The sequence below is a fragment of the Glycine soja genome, chromosome 20 (genome assembly GCF_004193775.1).
Source record: "Glycine soja cultivar W05 chromosome 20, ASM419377v2, whole genome shotgun sequence".
NCBI lineage: Eukaryota > Viridiplantae > Streptophyta > Magnoliopsida > Fabales > Fabaceae > Glycine > Glycine soja.
Genome location: NC_041021.1, coordinates 35,237,930 through 35,255,344, shown reverse-complemented (window position 1 = coordinate 35,255,344; position 17,415 = coordinate 35,237,930). Strand labels below are relative to the sequence as shown.

At 33.5% G+C, this 17,415-nt stretch overlaps 1 protein-coding gene across 1 annotated transcript; it reads left to right on the top strand.

The window, feature by feature from the left end:
- Nucleotides 1-649: 649 nt before the first annotated feature.
- Nucleotides 650-1,976, top strand: LOC114402040 (protein MAIN-LIKE 2-like). Its single transcript, XM_028364584.1, has 3 exons — nucleotides 650-982; nucleotides 1,064-1,723; nucleotides 1,827-1,976. Exons 1-3 carry the CDS (start codon nucleotides 650-652, stop codon nucleotides 1,974-1,976), a joined length of 1,143 nt encoding a protein of 380 aa, XP_028220385.1.
- Nucleotides 1,977-17,415: the final 15,439 nt, after the last annotated feature.

The following is a 17,415-nucleotide window of genomic DNA, read 5'->3' as shown; positions in this document are numbered from 1 at the left end:
GTTGTGATAGCCAACAAGGGAAGGAATTGACATTGATATCATAATGAAGTGAACATGTTATGGCAATTGAATTAGTTTAAAGTAGTGGGTTACTTCTATTAGAGTCATCCAAATTTGTACATTTTAGTAAGAATTTAAGTCTTCTTCTGCACTTGTTCAAGTTAGCTATTTTATTTCTTCACTCAATCCTCTAATGGGTTCTATTCTAGCTTTGGTCAATCATAAAAATAGAACAAAACACATCAAACATTATCTTAGCATTAATTCCTAATAGAACAAAACACATCAATCATAAAAATAGCTTTGGTCAATCATAAAGCTCAGCAAGTTTCCCACTAAGCATTTGAGATGTTGTTGACCATTGTTTATGCTTAGTTTGTTTATCCACACACATTTGAGATGTTGTTGACCACAAAACAACACCTTGCTGAATCAAGGTCAATACCACTAAGCATTTAAGATGTTGTTGACCAGTTTGATTTTCCACACAAATTTGAGATGTTGTTGACCACAAACACAAATTTGTTGACCATTGTTTGTCAGATTCATAAAGCTCAGCAAGTTAGAGTAATTGAATTGAATTAACCAAATGCTTGAAATTTGAGAAAATGAAATGAGTAATGGATTTTGCGGTACTCATTTGCAGATCATGGTTAGGACCAGAGGATTAGGTCGTGCCTTAGGTCAGGTCACTCGCAGAGGTGTGGGCAGAGGAGATCATGATGATTCCGGTGATGCTCCACAGCGTCGACGACCTACTGCATCCGCACGGAGGCAGCGAGTCGTTGTGACTGCGGATCACGTCGATGAGTCAGTCATTCCTGACCCAGACGTTCAGGATGACCCGATGGAGGCACCAGCTACTGTGGAGGACATTCCTGCGGGCGCAGGCGCAGAGGCGGCTGAGGATCAGCCTCAGCGTATGCGGATCACGTTGCTTGCAGCGTATAGACGGGAGAGGTATTTATACTATTTATTTTTAGTTACTTGTAAATTATACTATTAGTTTTCCTTTAAATGATAATTTTAACGAATTTTGCGTTCCTTTTATACTTCAATTCAGGAGCGTCCTGAATTGAGGTTATCCTCGCATGGGAGGAAGGTCCATAGTTTAGGCAGGCCTATCCCTGCCATTGAGGGACTTATCGCTGGTACAGGACTAAGTCCTCTGATCGCGTGTTCGGTAGACACCGGCGATCGGGGACTTTTGTCCGCGTTTGTGGAGCGGTGGCACCGGGAGACGTCTAGTTTCCATCTCCCGGTGGGTGAGCTCACCATCACATTGGACGACGTCTCCTCTCTTCTCCATCTTCCCGTTATAGGCAATTTTCACGCATTTGAGCCCTTGCACGTGGATGATGCAGTTCAGATGCTGGTGGACTTGTTGATGGTGTCTCCAGAGTCTGCTAGGGCTAAGATAGTCCAGTGTCGCGGACCGTACGTACGCCTGCAATGGGTACGTGAAGTATATCAGCGCCGATGCCAGACAGTTCATTGGACAGCTGCGGCTCGTGCATATCTTCTTCACCTGTTGGGTTGCACTCTGTTTGCTAACAAGAGTGCAACCAATGCCCATGTTGTCTACTTGGAGGCCCTTCGTGACCTCAGTATGACAGAGAGGTACGCTTGGGGAGTGGCTGCTTTGGTTCATATGTACGACCAGCTGAACGATGCATCCATGAGCCACAGTCGACAGCTTGGCGGTTACATCACACTGCTGCAGGTAACAAATATGTTTTTCATTCATTCAGGCTAAATAATGTTCAACTTTAAATTTTGTTACACTTTCATTATTAATGTTTATAATTTGAATGTTACATCTGTAGTGCTGGATTTACGAGCACTTTCCCTCAGTTGCGGAGTCCACCGCTGATCAGGACTACGACGAGGCTTCTCCGCGTGCATGCAGGTGGATTGTGACAAAGAAGACCGTGAAGAGCATTCGCACGCCGTCGTATAGGGAGCGCCTGGACTGACTCCGGATTCCGGATGTCTGTTGGATCCCGTATGGGGAGCATCGGGAGGTCCGGGACTTCCATGTCAGATCATGCTACTCCGGTCTCTTGCGCTGGGGGCCTGTTGTTGTGTATTACTGACCGGAGAGGGTCGTGCGGCAATTTGGTTACACGCAGACCATTCCTGCTCCTCCTGTCGATTCATGGGTCTCGTATGATGATATACACGACAGGTGGATGCACTACGAGGATCATATCGTACCTGCAGGTGAGGTGTGCGTGGTGCTAGGGGCGTGTTCCAGTGACTACATCGATTGGTTCTTCCGCATCTCCCATCCTTTCATGACACCAGGCCACGCAGTAGATCCTCTGCCTCATGGTCACGCCCCGCAGCCCCAAGTCGTCCCTCAAGCCCCGTAGACGGATATCCCTCGCGTGCCAGAGCCAGGAGCATCGTCGACATCTACGGAGGAGCTCAGACATGCAGTGGTAAGTAATACTAATAATTTACGTCATTTACCTCAATATTTGCATAATAATTTGTGTAATTAGTTTGTTTTGTATGCAATAGGAAGTTTGTGATAACATTGCTGAGCGGTTGGAGCGCCATTTGAGTCTAGGGGTGGTCACACCTTGCTCATCGACACATGAGGTGATCGAAGAATGCCTCAGATTGGTCAGGAGTGTCACACAGGACCATCTAGTATACGTTAGGTGTAGACGCAGGCGGCGCACTGATCAGGCTTAGTTTATGTACATATTTTACATTGATATTCCTTGTATATACAGATATTGTACATGAACTCATTTCATGAGTATTGTTGGTTTTATTTATTTCCATTACTAATGTTAGTTTTATTTATTTTCATTGATTGTGTATTTCATTTGTGTCTATATACACGCGTGTTATAACTTTAAATATAATTAAAATAAAGAAGTTGAAAAGGGTGTAAAAAAATAATTAACCAAAAAATGGACATCATTCGTTATCTAAGATCGTATATAATGTACTAATATTTTTAAATTCTCTTATAATTACAATTTTCCCACTTATACTAATGATCATGTAAAAAAAATGTATTGTAAAGTAGTTAGTATTTTAATTTTTTATATAATACTAATTATTTTTTTTATATTCTTTATAATATTAATAATGATATGATTAATTCTTTATAATATTATCTTTTATGTATTTATTGATTTTTATTAATATGTATAAAATAACCTTAAACAATAATTATAATGGGACTGAGTAAGTATTTTAATATCATCTTCTAAACAAATTTATTCTAAAAAAATATATTAAAAAATTAATTATTTATAATAAATCAATATTTATAAATATATTATATTTAATAAAATAAAAAATAGATTTAATTATATTATAAATAAATATGTTGTATTTAAAAGCATATTATAATCTTTTTCCTCTTACGGATCAAGCTGATTCGGAAGTGAAAAACTAAGTAAGGGCAATTTTGACATTTTTCAAGAATGTTGGGTGCACCAGCAATAATGTTGGGTGCACCTAGCAACACTCAAGAGCAAAAGCCTCAGCTTCCCTTGGTTTGTGGGATACCCGGATGGAATTCAGTTTGGGCTTTAATAGAAGTACTATGATCATCACGTAACCATAAGCCAATTCCCAATGAGTTTTGATCCTTGAATATTGCAACATCCAAGTTGCACTTAATGAAGCCTTTCGCTGGAGGAGACCATTAGATATTTGACGTTGATGAATGTGAAGCTTGAGGTGCAATGCTATCACAAACAATTTAACCATTCGGAATAATATTGAAGAGCAAGTGAAACAACATTGGCAAGAGTTGAGTCAACATTTTCCCATTCTTTCTTATTATGATTCCTCCATATACTCCAATGATTACAATCTGCTTGATCTTTTCTTGAGACTGATGTTGTTGAAGTAACTTGAATAAAATCTCCTAGTAGCCTTCTACAATATCAATCTTTGACTAAATGAGATGCCAAAAACTAGCCGCCTGCCAAATTTATTTTGCTTTTTCACATGCTAAAAAGAGATGTCACTCATTTAAATAAGAGAGGACAAAAACATCAATGTATAGGACAATTAACTCCTTTCAAGATGAGCCTTTCACTAAGTATTGTCTAAGAGATGGTGATGAAGACATTAACCTTGTGCTTGGATGGAGCAATTAAAGTGAGTAAAGTATTTTAACTGAGCTATTAAAATGCTTTTTATATTTTAATCTGTTTGGATAAAGTAATTAAAATGTCATCATTTTCTTAAAGCATTTTAATAGACTAAATTAGAATAATTTTAAATTCTCACAAAAACCACAGGAATTAAAATTCCTCATCCCTCTCTTCCACTATCAGCCACTCACTCACGCAGCAAACGCTCTCTTCCACTTTTCCCCTCTCAGCCACTCTCTCACGCTCTTCCCCTCTCAGCCACGCTTTCTTCCCCTCTCAGTCACTCTCTCACACTCTTATCCTCTCAGCCACTCTCTCACACTGCAGACGCAAGTAAGTTTTCTTTGCGATTTCGATCCACACTCTTGTTGTGTCAAGTGAATTCATTTTTTTTGTTAATTTGTGATTTATTTTTTATTTAGTTGTTTGATTTCATTGGTTTTGTACTCTGGGTACTCATTGTTTGATTTCGTTGCTCATTGTTTGATTTCATTAATTTGTACTGTGGGCATTTTTGCAAATTTGTTAGGAACAGACCTTGCACTCTAGGTGCTTGTGTTATTCTTCAATGAGAACTTTGGTTTCTTCACTTTGTGTTTATTCTTCAATGACAACTTTCTTTTCACAATATGTTTTTCTGGGATAGGGTTTTGGTTTGTAAATTTTTTGGATTAATTGAAGGGTTTCAATTGTGTGGTTAGAGTTCCAATTACGGTGTATCATTTGCTATTTTGATTTTGATTGATATGCTCTTGCATTGTAATGTTTGATTCTATTCACCTTCATTCATCTTAAACAAAACTTGAATTTCAGTACATTGTATGGAGGGCCTGTACATTTTTCCTTGCTTCAAGCCCAAAGGGCTCTTCCATGAGGGGACATGTTCAAAATAAAACTATTGGAATTTGTAGTTAAATGCCTATTGTTCACCAAAAATAATGTAGTTAAATGCCTATTGGAATTTGTAGCAACTAGCAATTATTTTTCAGATTCATGTACATAGCTATTCTTATACTAGAGTATACTGTCTAAGGAACTAGGATCATCCTTAATCTCCTTATAATCATTGTCAAATTGTATATAAATACTAGATCAGCTGAATAACTCCCTCAATCTCTTCAGAAAATTCATTCTCAGCTGTTAATTTGTGATTTATTTTTTATTTAGTTGTTTTGGATAATTGAAAGATTACCTCATTAGATTCTGTTGGAATAGGGGAATGTCCTAGAGTCAAGTTTAGTAGTCAATCATCATTACCGAAACTTTATGCAATCAATATCACTAGAAGGTAAAGTAAAATGAGCCAAGAAATATACGTACGAATGATTTTTTGTTTGTTTGTACATATATTATAAGAACTTGTTCTCTTCGCCCATGGAAGCTTCAACTTGAGACGCCCCCAACATGAAAGCCTCCCTCCGTTTGTTTTGCTTCTAAGAGATGAACTTTTTTCCATGACTTCGAGATAGCTTCATTCATGGAACGAAACTTTAGTCTAGCTTGTAGTGTTTGTGCCTGGTGGAGGTGTTATCTTAATTCTCAATTTATTTGCTAAGAATTTTAAGTGTGTGGTAGAGAATAATGTATAACTTAAGAAAAAACCCTTTTTGGGTTGGTAGTAGCTAGATGATATGTATGGAGAAGCAATACTATTAACATTTGGATTAACCTCTTGAGGAATAATGTAGTTATCTCTATTCTTTACAAAAAATATTACAAAAGAATAAAATATTTTATCAAAATATAAAATGATAAGTAAGACTTAAATAATATTATTTAAATACTTAAATTTCCAAAACAAAATAATTACTTAATATTATTTTTTAAGAATAACCTAATATAAAAAATCTAATGTGAAAAAATCAGGGGACCAAGGCCCCCCTCATGTAGCCGTAGGTCTTCCCCTAATCATGTATGTTTGAAAAGTTGTTTAAAAATATGTTATTTCCAAAATGCAAAGATATATTTAGATTCATATTATTTAATATATTTTTATTTATTTATAAGAATGGAAGATAAATATACTAAAAGAATTACATCAATTTACGCATCTGTTAAATAACTGAGCTAGAAGTCCCGTTAGTTCATACTATTTAATATGAACAAATAAATTTGATGTCTTGTAATTAAATCTACACCAGCTTGAAGAAAGCCACAAAAAGATGAAACTGAAGAAATGGTGCGTACAATGTCATGGGAGGGGGGAAAAGAGTGTAGCTAAAAAGTAATAATAGGAACTATAGTCAACAACCCTTGACATGCTCCCTGAAGTCATTATATCATCATTGTTTAAGACACTATTGTTCTATAGTCATACCCAACAAATTTTATAAACCATAAACTAGTAATAACAGGAACTTTATTATTAGCATTCTAGAATCAAAATTTCAACCATTATGCAATTGTTACTCATATATTGGCCCCTTTTCCATGTCTACTTCCTTAGCTACTTGGTCAATTCATTGATGTCCAAGTGATATGTTCCTCTAAATAAAGGAAATGTCTTAGACAGTCTTCTAGTCTGTGTTTGATGAGTTAAAGTTGCACTTTTTTTACTATTGAATATTGATACTCTGATTTTGAAGTCTGTAGATATGGACATTTATTTTTGTTTTGAAGTCTGTGTTAGTATTTTTTTATAATTTTTTATATATGTTGAATCTAAAGCACTTCATTATAGAATTAATTAATCAGTATTTTAATTACATACTTTTAATTCTAACAGATAATTTTAACAAATCTTAAAAGCAGTATATCTAAAACCTGTACAATCATATATACCATATCAATCACATCCCCTTTGCCTCGAGTTTAATTTTTTATGACAGGGGTCTAATCAAACCCAAAAAGAAAAAAAAACTTTTTTTTTGTTGTGTATATATAGTTAAGAGACATTTCTTGTCATCAAATTTATATTCTGCTAAAGTTAACCTCTAGGCTCTTGCTTGTGACAGCCTAATGTAGAAAAATATGGACATTAAAATTTAGAGCTTATTTACATCTTTTCCCTACATATTTGTTTTAAATCTCAAAATATTATCTTATATCATTATCATGTGGTTTGGATTGAGAAGAAATGGATCCTAGCATAGTTGACACTGCAATGACTTCAAGAAAACGTAAAAGAGAAAAGTATAAGAAGATAATCTTATTAGCTGCTGCTTGTGTTGTTCATATGGTCATTGGTGTAGTGACATGGTATCATAATAATTATTTTGTTAAGGAACCAACCCGTAATTGGGAACTAGAACGTCACAGCTTCCTTAATCGTCTTTATAGAGGAACAAATAAAGATTGCAGTGAATAATTGAGGCTTAATAAAAATGCATTTTTTAACCTTTGTAGAATTTTACAAGAAAAGGGTGGATTAGTAAAAACAAGAAATGTTCTAACAACTGAAGCAGTAGCAATGTTTTTACATATCCTTGCTCACAACCTAAAGTATAGGGTAGTGCAATTTAGTTATTGTAGATCTAAAGAAACCATAAGTAGGCAATTCAATGATGTCTTGAGAGAGGTAATGAAAGTGAGCAAATACTATTTGAATTTTCAACCCTGTACTTTAGAAGGTGCGGAAGCAAACAAGTGGAGATGGTTTGAGGTAAGTTTATCAATTGTTAGGAGAGATTAGTTAATTATAAAATTTTCTTAGAATCTAAAAAAATTATCTTGTTTGTAGAGATGTATTGGAACACTTGATGGGACTCATATTTCGGTTACAGTTTCTCCTGATGAGAGACCTAGATATCGTAATAGAAAGGGTGATGTCTCTACAAATGTGTTAGCTGCTTGTGGTCCAGATTTAAGGTTTATTTATGTGTTACCTGGGTGGGAAGGGTCTGCAGGAGATTCTCGAGTATTACGAGATGCATTACGTCGTCAACACAAACTTGAAATTCCAACTGGTAATATTTCTTAGAAATAATTTTTTTTTCTTTTTTTTTTGTCTAGTTTAAGTCTATGTTTGTTATTTTAAACATTGTAGGTAAGTATTTTCTTGTGGATGCGGGATATATCAATGGTTCGGGATTTTTAGCATCATATCGAGGGACTAGATATCATCTCAATGAGTGAATTGGAAACACCCCTCAAAGTTACAAGGAGTTATTTAATCTTCGTCATGCAAGTGCCCGAAATGCAATAGAAAGGTCATTTGGGATCTTGAAAAAAAGATGGAGTATATTAAGAACTCCTTCATTTTTTGATATAAAGACACAAATAAGAATTATCAATGCTTGTTTTGTGTTACACAATTTCATAAGAGACGAACAACAAACTGATCAACTTTTAGAAGTTCAAGACTTAGAATTCTTATCTGTTGTTGATGAATAGTTAGTCCATCAATCAAGGGAAGGAGTTCAAAATAATGTCATAGATGATATCACAACTATTCAAGCTATCGAGGAATGAACAAGATTTCGAGATACATTAGCTATGAATATGTTTGCTAACTATCAAGTTAGGAGAAACTTTGCTTAGGGATAGTTCTTTTTTAGATGTAATTTGCTATTGCAGACAAACTTTGTGTGTTTTGTTACTATTGTACTTTTCTATTGAAGATAGACTTTTATGTACTTTGCTATTGCATAAAAACTTTGCTTGAAATATTTTCTATGATTGTGCAGTGGACTAGTCAAATGAATAAAGTAGGTTATATCTAATATTTGTTATGTGCAGGTTGAATAAGTGACATTAACTTCAATGGAGTCATCTAATGAAAAAATGACAGACAAAAGAAAAGTTTTAGGAAAAAAATAATGAGGAAACAAGAGTTATTTTACATGGAATTTGGAAATGGAATGTGTATTGGCTGATGTACTTAGAGATCAAAGGAATTTGAGCAACAAGGGTGACGGAGGTTGGAAAAGGTCAGCATTGAATGTTGCAGCCGCAGTGTTGTCTACAAGCTTCAATGTTAATGTCACATCAGATAATGTCAAAAACCATATCAAATTATGGAGATCGTGGTATGGTATTGTAAGTGAGATCCTTGGCCAGAGTGGATTTGATTGGGATGGCACTAAGCACATGATCACAGTTGAGAATGAAAATGCTTGGAATGAATATTGTTGCACTGTAATTATTCTTTAATATGTTGTTATTTGTTATTCAAAGTAGATTGGATTTGACTTTTTCTTTTTTTTTGTTCAGTCGCATAAATCGGCTAAACCATTTCGATTCAAGGTGCTTCAAAATTGGGAAGATATAGTGGATTTGTGTGCTAAAGATAGAGTCACCGGTCATGGAGCTGAAACTGCTATGATGCTGATGAAGCGATGAGTAGAGAAACAAATGAAGTGGAATTCATGGGGTTAGGTGCTACTGCCATAGATTTAGAAGAACCAAGCTCTAATACAAAAGGTAAAAGACAAGGTTCGACTTCTTCTGGCACACATCCTCACAAGAGGAAGATGGGAAAAAAAGAAGGAATAGCAGCTTCTTTGGATAAAATGGCCAACTCTTTTAACCGAATGGTAGAAAAATGGATGGAAAAGTTGATGATGAAGATATTCAAGAAGTATTAAGTGAGGCAACTTTGATACCAGATCAGATCTTAATAGACAACAATGGGCTAAAGCTATTAAATGGTTAGCTGACAATCCAAAACAACTAGCTATTGTGAAAACCCTTCCTATTCACCAAAAGCCAGATTATGTTTTAACACTTCTTGGAGAATGAAACTTGGTGAGTAACATTTTGTCTACATTTCCCATTTCAACTTTCAAATTATAAATTTGTGTCTTTTTTATGCCTAATTGAGCTCATATTTTCACTATAGTTATTTGTCTTTTCTCTTGTGACCTATATTATCTTGTTTCTTCTCCCCTAAATGGCAGTTTACACTTGATGATGAATGAAGATTAAGGAATGAAGAACATTGTTTTTTTTTTAATTTGGACCTTGTAATTCTTGTTTAAGATCTTTGTTTGGAACTTGATTAATTAGGACCTTGTAATGCTTGTGTTGATTCGTGTTTATGCATTGATGCGTTATTAACAATTTTGAATTTTCTTCCCGTACAAACAATGAAATTAATATCATTTGAATTTTGTACGAGATCATTGTCCTTAAATTATATAATTATTTAATTTTAATATGTTTTTAAAATTATTGCAAGACTAGGTAATTTTTTTTAACAAGAATAAAGAATTACGTATCATTCATCTTTTAATTTTGCAGTATTGTTTAATCCAAGTTTTTTTTTTGCGTTACTACAAGAATGTTGTATAAGATTCAAAATTGTTTAGCATTAAAATTATTTTGATTATTTAATTATTAAATATTTAAAAATTTTATTATTATATATTTTATAACATTAAATTTATTTTGAATATTTAACTATTTAAAAAATGACTCATGTTTATTTTTATTCAATATTGAAATTTTAATTTTTAAATAAATATTTAAAAATGAAAATTTGAATTTCATTGAAATTGAATTATTTTGTCCAAACAAGGAAATTAAAATACAAGAAATTGAATTGCCTCATCCAAACAAAATATTTACAAAATGAAAGGAATTTAAATCAAGGCAATCAAAATGCTATGAATTTGAATTTCCTAGAAATCTTTAAATTCCCCATCCAAACACAAGGTAAAGCTCAAGGACTAACACAAAAACTAGGAGGACCTATGACCAGAGCTAGAGCTAGAGCCAGATAGGCAGGGGAGACCCTATAATAAGTGGTAGCAACAATTCTTGAAGTTGTACCTACGGTGAAAGACATTGAACCAAAATTATTTCAATGCATCATTATTATTGAAGACCCATGAGTTAGACGGTGTTGTTGTTGACTTTCTTCTTTTTAGAATTAAATAAAGTTGTATTTATTTTATTTTCATTTTTTTTCTTTTATTTATTTTAGTGGTTGATAGCCTTGGTGTCTTTTCATGTGCACCATTAGAAATTAAGGTCTTATCTTCATAATTGTAGTTAATGGTGCATTTAGAATAATTAAAGGTTGGTTGTCTATACATACACAAAATTGCAATGGAATTGACAAATACTTGTATACTGGGAGAGTATTCTCTAGGTTTAAGGCTGAACCCGTTTGGATTTATCAAGGGATGTCCATCACCCTTGTGGCGTCTTCCTTTAGCTTATCTTCCATGGCTAGAATAGCGCCCTCCACCTATCATCAAACGATTCACGACTAGAACTGTGTCAAATTGCCACATAAAATGCTTGATCTGGGAGGGAGTATGCAACTTCCAAATCAATGTCCAATCACCATTACCTTTGAGATGCTCATTATTGACTATGGAATATTATGATAAGTTATTCTAAAATATGATCTAGTTTGAGTGAATTTCCAAATCAGCATGTCTTCATCAAAACGATTCAAGGGAGGAATATGATTTCAACAACATTTATAATATTGAACAAGGATTCAATAAGATCAACTTTTTCCATTTGGGAGCGTTTTGATCTATGAAAAATAATAATTGAAAATATATTTCATTATCTATGTAATTTAATACTAATTAATGGATATTTTAATAATAGTTCACATTTATTTAATTATTTTCATAATATTTAATTAATATTATTGTATAATATAAAAATTACCACTTAATTATTAGAATTGTATAATAAATGGCATGTTACTACTTAATATCAAAATTAATATTTAATTATAAAATTTTGTAATAATATTAAAGAATACTACTTTTCATGAAATATACTCATAAGTAATAATATAATATTTATTGTTACTACTTAATATTAAAAATTATCAAAATTAACATTTAATTATGAAAATTGCATAATAAATAATATGCTATTACTCTAAATTATTTTTTCATTATCAAAATTGATATTAAATAAAATTATTGTTAGTAATTTAATTCTTCATTAAATACATATGTTACAAAAAAAGAGCATATAATCAATGCTATTATAAAATTGAAGTTTTGATCAATGGTCAATATTTGTTTAAGTGAATTTCACTATTATATATATATAGAGAAGATAGATAATCAAAAGAAATCTCAATTTCAAACAAGAAACAAGATGCAGCTGTGATGTTTCAATCTATTCAACTTTTTTCATGGAAATAAGCTTCATATAAGTTGTAGTTTCACATCCTTTCTTCAAGCTTCCTTAGTTTCACATCCTTTCTTCAAGCTTCCTTCTCTTCTCCTTCTTCCCTTTTCCTTCCTCCTTCCATGGAATTCCTTTAAGATGTGACTTGAGCCCCTCATGGTTAGTTGTTTTCTCATCTTTCTTGAGCCTGTCAGTCCATCAATGGAAGGTGAGCTCTCTTTCTCATCTCTTTTCCTTCCTTTAATTTACCCAAGGTGGGCTTTTGCTATAAAACCTCCTATTAAGTGTTGTTTAGCTTGTATTCCATGGGTATAATGGGATGGTGTTGTTGTTTGGAGGAAATCCTTGGTGGTTCCCAAGACCCTCTTCTTCCTTTCTCTTCTTCAATACCTAACTTGGGGGAAAGCTCATAAGGGAAGGGAAGCTCACCCTCTTTTCTTATTTTTATGGTGATTTTTGAGTTGTTTGCTCTTCTTCAAAACCTAACTTAGGGGAAAGCTCATGAGGGAAGAGAAGTCCACCCTCTTTTCTTATTCTATGGTGATTTTTGAGTTGTTTGCTCTAAATCTCTAGGTTCTTTTGTTGGGGTTTAGTGTTTAAAAGCTTAAGGGTTGTTTATTGATGTGATAATTGTAAGTTTGGATGGTGGGGTAGTCATTAATGGGATTAAAAGCTCATATTTTCAAAGAACTTTTATTGCAAAAGATTTTGTAACTTTAGTTGAGCTAGAACTTTTAGCTTCGGTTAAGTTTTGTCAAAATTGGGTTACACAAATTTAGTTAAAGCTATGATTTTTGGCTCAACTAAATTTTGATAGAATTGTGTTTTTACAAATCTAGTTGAAGCTATGATTTTTAGCTAAGCTAGTTTTTGATAGGATTGGATTTGCACAAATTTAGCTCAAGCTATATTTTGTGCTAAGCTAAAATTTGTGGCTTTAGCTAGATTTAGGTAGGATGTTTTATTTATCCTTAAAACTTTCTTGAGAGTTTCTAAGCCAATTCCAAGTGCATATAATATATTTTGAGTTTTTATTGTTATGTTAAAATTTATTACAAGTTAAGATGAAGTAATTCATATTAATATGTGGTTTTGGTGAGTCGATTACAAGATTTCTAGGTTGGAAATATCTTTATTGATGAAATATACATATATATTGATATACATTTAGTTAAGATTATCAAATTACATGTGAGGTGATGATAAGTATAATGTGAGTGTGAATTGTTGAAATATATTTATTATTAGTCTATGACTATTTCTTTAATTGTTTAGAATATTATATTATATTCTTGTTGAGATATTGATACTTTGAAGAGGTGAATAAATATCATGGTTGGCTTGATGATATATTGTTAATTATTGAATGAAATATTAATAAGATTATGATATTTTGAGCATTGAAATGGACTGTTAATGAGGTGATATTGATAATTAATAATCTTGTATGAGAGCTACCTTTATGTGAGGACAAAGTTAGCTATAACTAGGGCTTGGCTTGCTAATTACCCGCTCAAGTTCGTTTGTTTAATTAAATAAACAAATCCAAGCTTGATTATTTAAATGAGTCGAACCCAATATATATATATATATATATATATATATAGGGGATATTTCAAATGAGAAATGGGAAGAATTGATTTTAACCGTTAGATTATAATTAAAAAAAATTGATGGTTGAGATTAAAACTCCAATTTTTAATACATCGCGTTTACCCAGTTGAGAGAGCACGACTAACATTAGTTAAAAAGGACCTTTGCATCGGTTGTACGATTGATATCTATGCAGGTTACATAGAAAGTCAAACTTTTTAAATTGGTTGTTAATCAATATTAAAAGTTAACTTTTTAGATCGGTTTTTTAAGTGATCAATTTTTTAAAAAAAATAACTATTTAAATCAGTTGAGAAAAAGAAACATGATGTATTAAAATTAGAATTTTAATCTCAATCATATTTCAAAAAAAATTATAATCTAACAGTTAAAATTAGTTCTTCTCATTTCACATTTGTGTGTGTTACATATACAATATTTTTTATGAAAACAATTTTGCTTCTTAAAAAACATTAAATTAATTATCTAGTATTAAAATAATTATTAAGAGAAATTTCATAAAAAATAATTAAGTTATAAAAGAGCTAAACAAGTCAAGATCAAGTTTAATCTTATATAGATTTCCTTGTCTCTTAGTCGAGAAGAGTCAGGAGCTATCTTTGTTCCGGATGATACACATATCCTTGTTAAAGGTGACATTGTATTCATTGTCACATAATTGACTTGTGCTCAGCAGATTACGCTTCAACCCTTTAACAAACAAAACATTATCTATAGGAGGATAGGGAGGAATACATACTTTACCTACACCAGTTATCAGACATTTTTTATTCCCTCTGAAAGTGTCCACCACACCAAACATACGGCTTAGGGATTGGGACATGCACTTTTTGCCTGTCATATGTCGTGAGTAGCCGCTGTTCAGGTACCATGACTGGTGTTTCTTTCTTTCTATCAAGGAGATCTGCAACAGGAATTATTTTGCTCTTAGGTACCCAAATCCTTTTAGGTCTTTTTTCCTTATTAGCATGGGGGTGCTGGTAAGCGTTGGACGGAACCCTTGATGGGTTTCCTTTTTCCGAAAGGTCATTGCACTTATGAGTTTCATGACACACTTTTCCACATAAATAGAAAATGGTGACTTCTTCACCATGTACAATCTTTTTTCCTTTGAAACCATGGCTAGATTTGTCTTTGAGGTTTCTTTGCACCTTAATAATTTTGTTAAGGGCTTCATGAATTCCAACAAATTTGCCTAGTTTATCTTTCGAGGTTTCTATCTCCTCATAATGTTTTAGAATCTCAGGAGGTAATTCCTTCAAGACCTCACGTCCCTTAAGCTTATCGTTCAACTCAGAAGATATCCTTTTGTTAAGGGTGGATTCTTTTTGAGGTTAGAGTTTTTGTTTAAGCATTTCCTTGCACCCTTCTTCCAAAATTTCAAGTGTCATGGTTAAGGATTTTACCCTCTTTTCAAGGTCAAGACATTCTAACTTGAATTGCCCTGATTTATTGCACTCACAACAAATGATTGGACTTTTCTCTTTCTTATGAAAGGATCTTTTGGACGATCCGTTGAACTTGGAGGATTTCTTGTTTCTCCACATCTTTCTGATCTTTCTTGTGATAAGACTTAGTTCATCATCTTCTTCATTAGAGTCATCATCCTCAAATTCTTCTTCTAAAGCATCATTCACGACAAAGACTTTGGACGATGACTCTTTGGACACAAAGTTGCATTTTGGTCGTTGAATCATAAGGACTAGAGATTTCCCTTTCTTTATTCCTTCATCTTGAGCAAGCTTTTGCTCATGGACTTGAAGGATTCTAATGAGCTCTTCAAGAGTCATTGAACCAAGATTCTTGATGGCTTTTAATGTTGTAACCTGCGGTCTTCACTTTCTAGATAAACTTCATAATATTTTATCAATGTGATCATAATTATCATAATGTCTACCTAGAGAGCGAAGCTCATTTAGAATGGTTTAGAAGCATCCAAACATGGTTTGGATATCTTGTCCATCTTCCATACTGAAGAGTTCATACTTATGTGTCAGAAGGCTCAACTTGTTACGTTTTACCTCAGAGGACCCTTCGTAGGTAATGCCTAAGGTGTCCCACGTCCGTTTGGCGCTTCTGAAGCTGTGAACTCTGGAATACTCTTTTTAAGATAGAGCACACAACAAAGCATTTCTTGCTCTAGAGTTGAGAAGAAATCTGGATTTATGTTCATCTGTCCATTTTTCCCTAGGGATCTCATTTCTTTGAGCATATAAAGGAATATGATTGCCTTTTTCTACAACGTCCTACATATCAATGTGAGTGGATTCAAAGAAGGCAATCATTTTTTCCTTCCAATAGTTATAGTTGGCTCCCTTGAACATATGGGTCTTGTTCACAGCATATCCTTCTTCCATCATTTCGGGAGTTTTCTTTCCTCTACTCTGTTAAGAGCTCAACCAAGAGGCCAAGCTCTAATACAACTAAAATACTTGAAGCACACTAAAATGGGGGTTGAATAATGTGAAGGATGAAAACTTAGTGTTTAAAAAACTATTAAAAGCTTTTCTCAAATAGATATCAATGGGCGAAGGGTTTCATCCAAAGGGTTCAAAATTACTTTCTGCTTATAAAACTAGTTCACAAAACTTGGATATGATGGTGTAGAAGTGACTTAAAGAAAAGAAGAAGTTATATAGAAGTAATAATGATAACACAAAGGTTTTATACTGGTTCACCCCAACTCTTGGGCTATGTCCAATTCTCCTTCAAACTTTGAAGGGTTCCACTAATCAAATCTTTGATTACAACCAAGTATTCTCTATGTTACTTCTGGCTACAAAGAGTATTCTCTAGGTCACTCCTAGCACTACACTTAATCTCCCCCTGAGATTAAAACCCAAATATTCTTTGTCACTAAGCCACTACTATCTTTCACAAATAATATATATTTTAAAGAAAATGTATTCTAATTGTTGGATCAAGTGGCCTCAGAATAATTAAGAAGGGGGGGTTGAATTAATTATGAACGTGTCTTGACTAATTAAAAAATTATCCTTCTTAATGTTACTAGATTCAATTAGGCTTTACTACTAAGTTATGAGAAAGTAAAGAACAAAAAACAATAACTTAGACAAAAGTAAAGTGGAAATAAAAAGTACACAGCGGAAATTAAAGAGTGTAGGGAAGAAGAAGACAAACACAAGATTTATACTAGTTCGGCAACAACCCGTCCCTACATCCAGTCCCCAAGCAACCACCGGTTCTTGAGATTTCCAATAACCTTGTAAAATCCTTTACAAGAAAAGATCCACAAGGGATGTACCCTCATTTATTCTCTTTGAACAACCAAGTGGATGTACTCTCCACTTGAACTAATCCATAAGAGATGTACCCTCTCTTGTTCTCAGTATAACAACCCAAGTAGATGTACACTCTACTTGTACCACAAAGGATGTACGCTCCAATGTGTTAAGACAAAGAATTCTTAGGCGATTAGTCCCTTGAATCTTTGTAAGGGGAAACAAAAGATATCTCAGGCGGTTAGTCCTTTGAAATCTTTTGTTTAAAGGGAAAGGGAAGAATAAAAAGAATTCTCAAGCGGTTAGTCCTTTGAATCTTTTGTCAAGAGGGGGAAGGGAGAATCAAAAGAATTCTCTGGCGATTAGTCCTCTGAATCTTTTGT

What these genes read in the sequence shown, in the direction of transcription:
- LOC114402040 (XM_028364584.1), top strand. Translation starts at nt 650, where the DNA reads ATGGTTAGGACCAGAGGATTAGGTCGTGCCTTAGGTCAGGTCACTCGC. An exon ending in ATTTATACTATTTATTTTTA is followed by an intron (nt 983 to 1,063) that starts GTTACTTGTAAA and finishes ACTTCAATTCAG; the next exon opens with GAGCGTCCTGAATTGAGGTT. An exon ending in GTTACATCACACTGCTGCAG is followed by an intron (nt 1,724 to 1,826) that starts GTAACAAATATG and finishes TTACATCTGTAG; the next exon opens with TGCTGGATTTACGAGCACTT.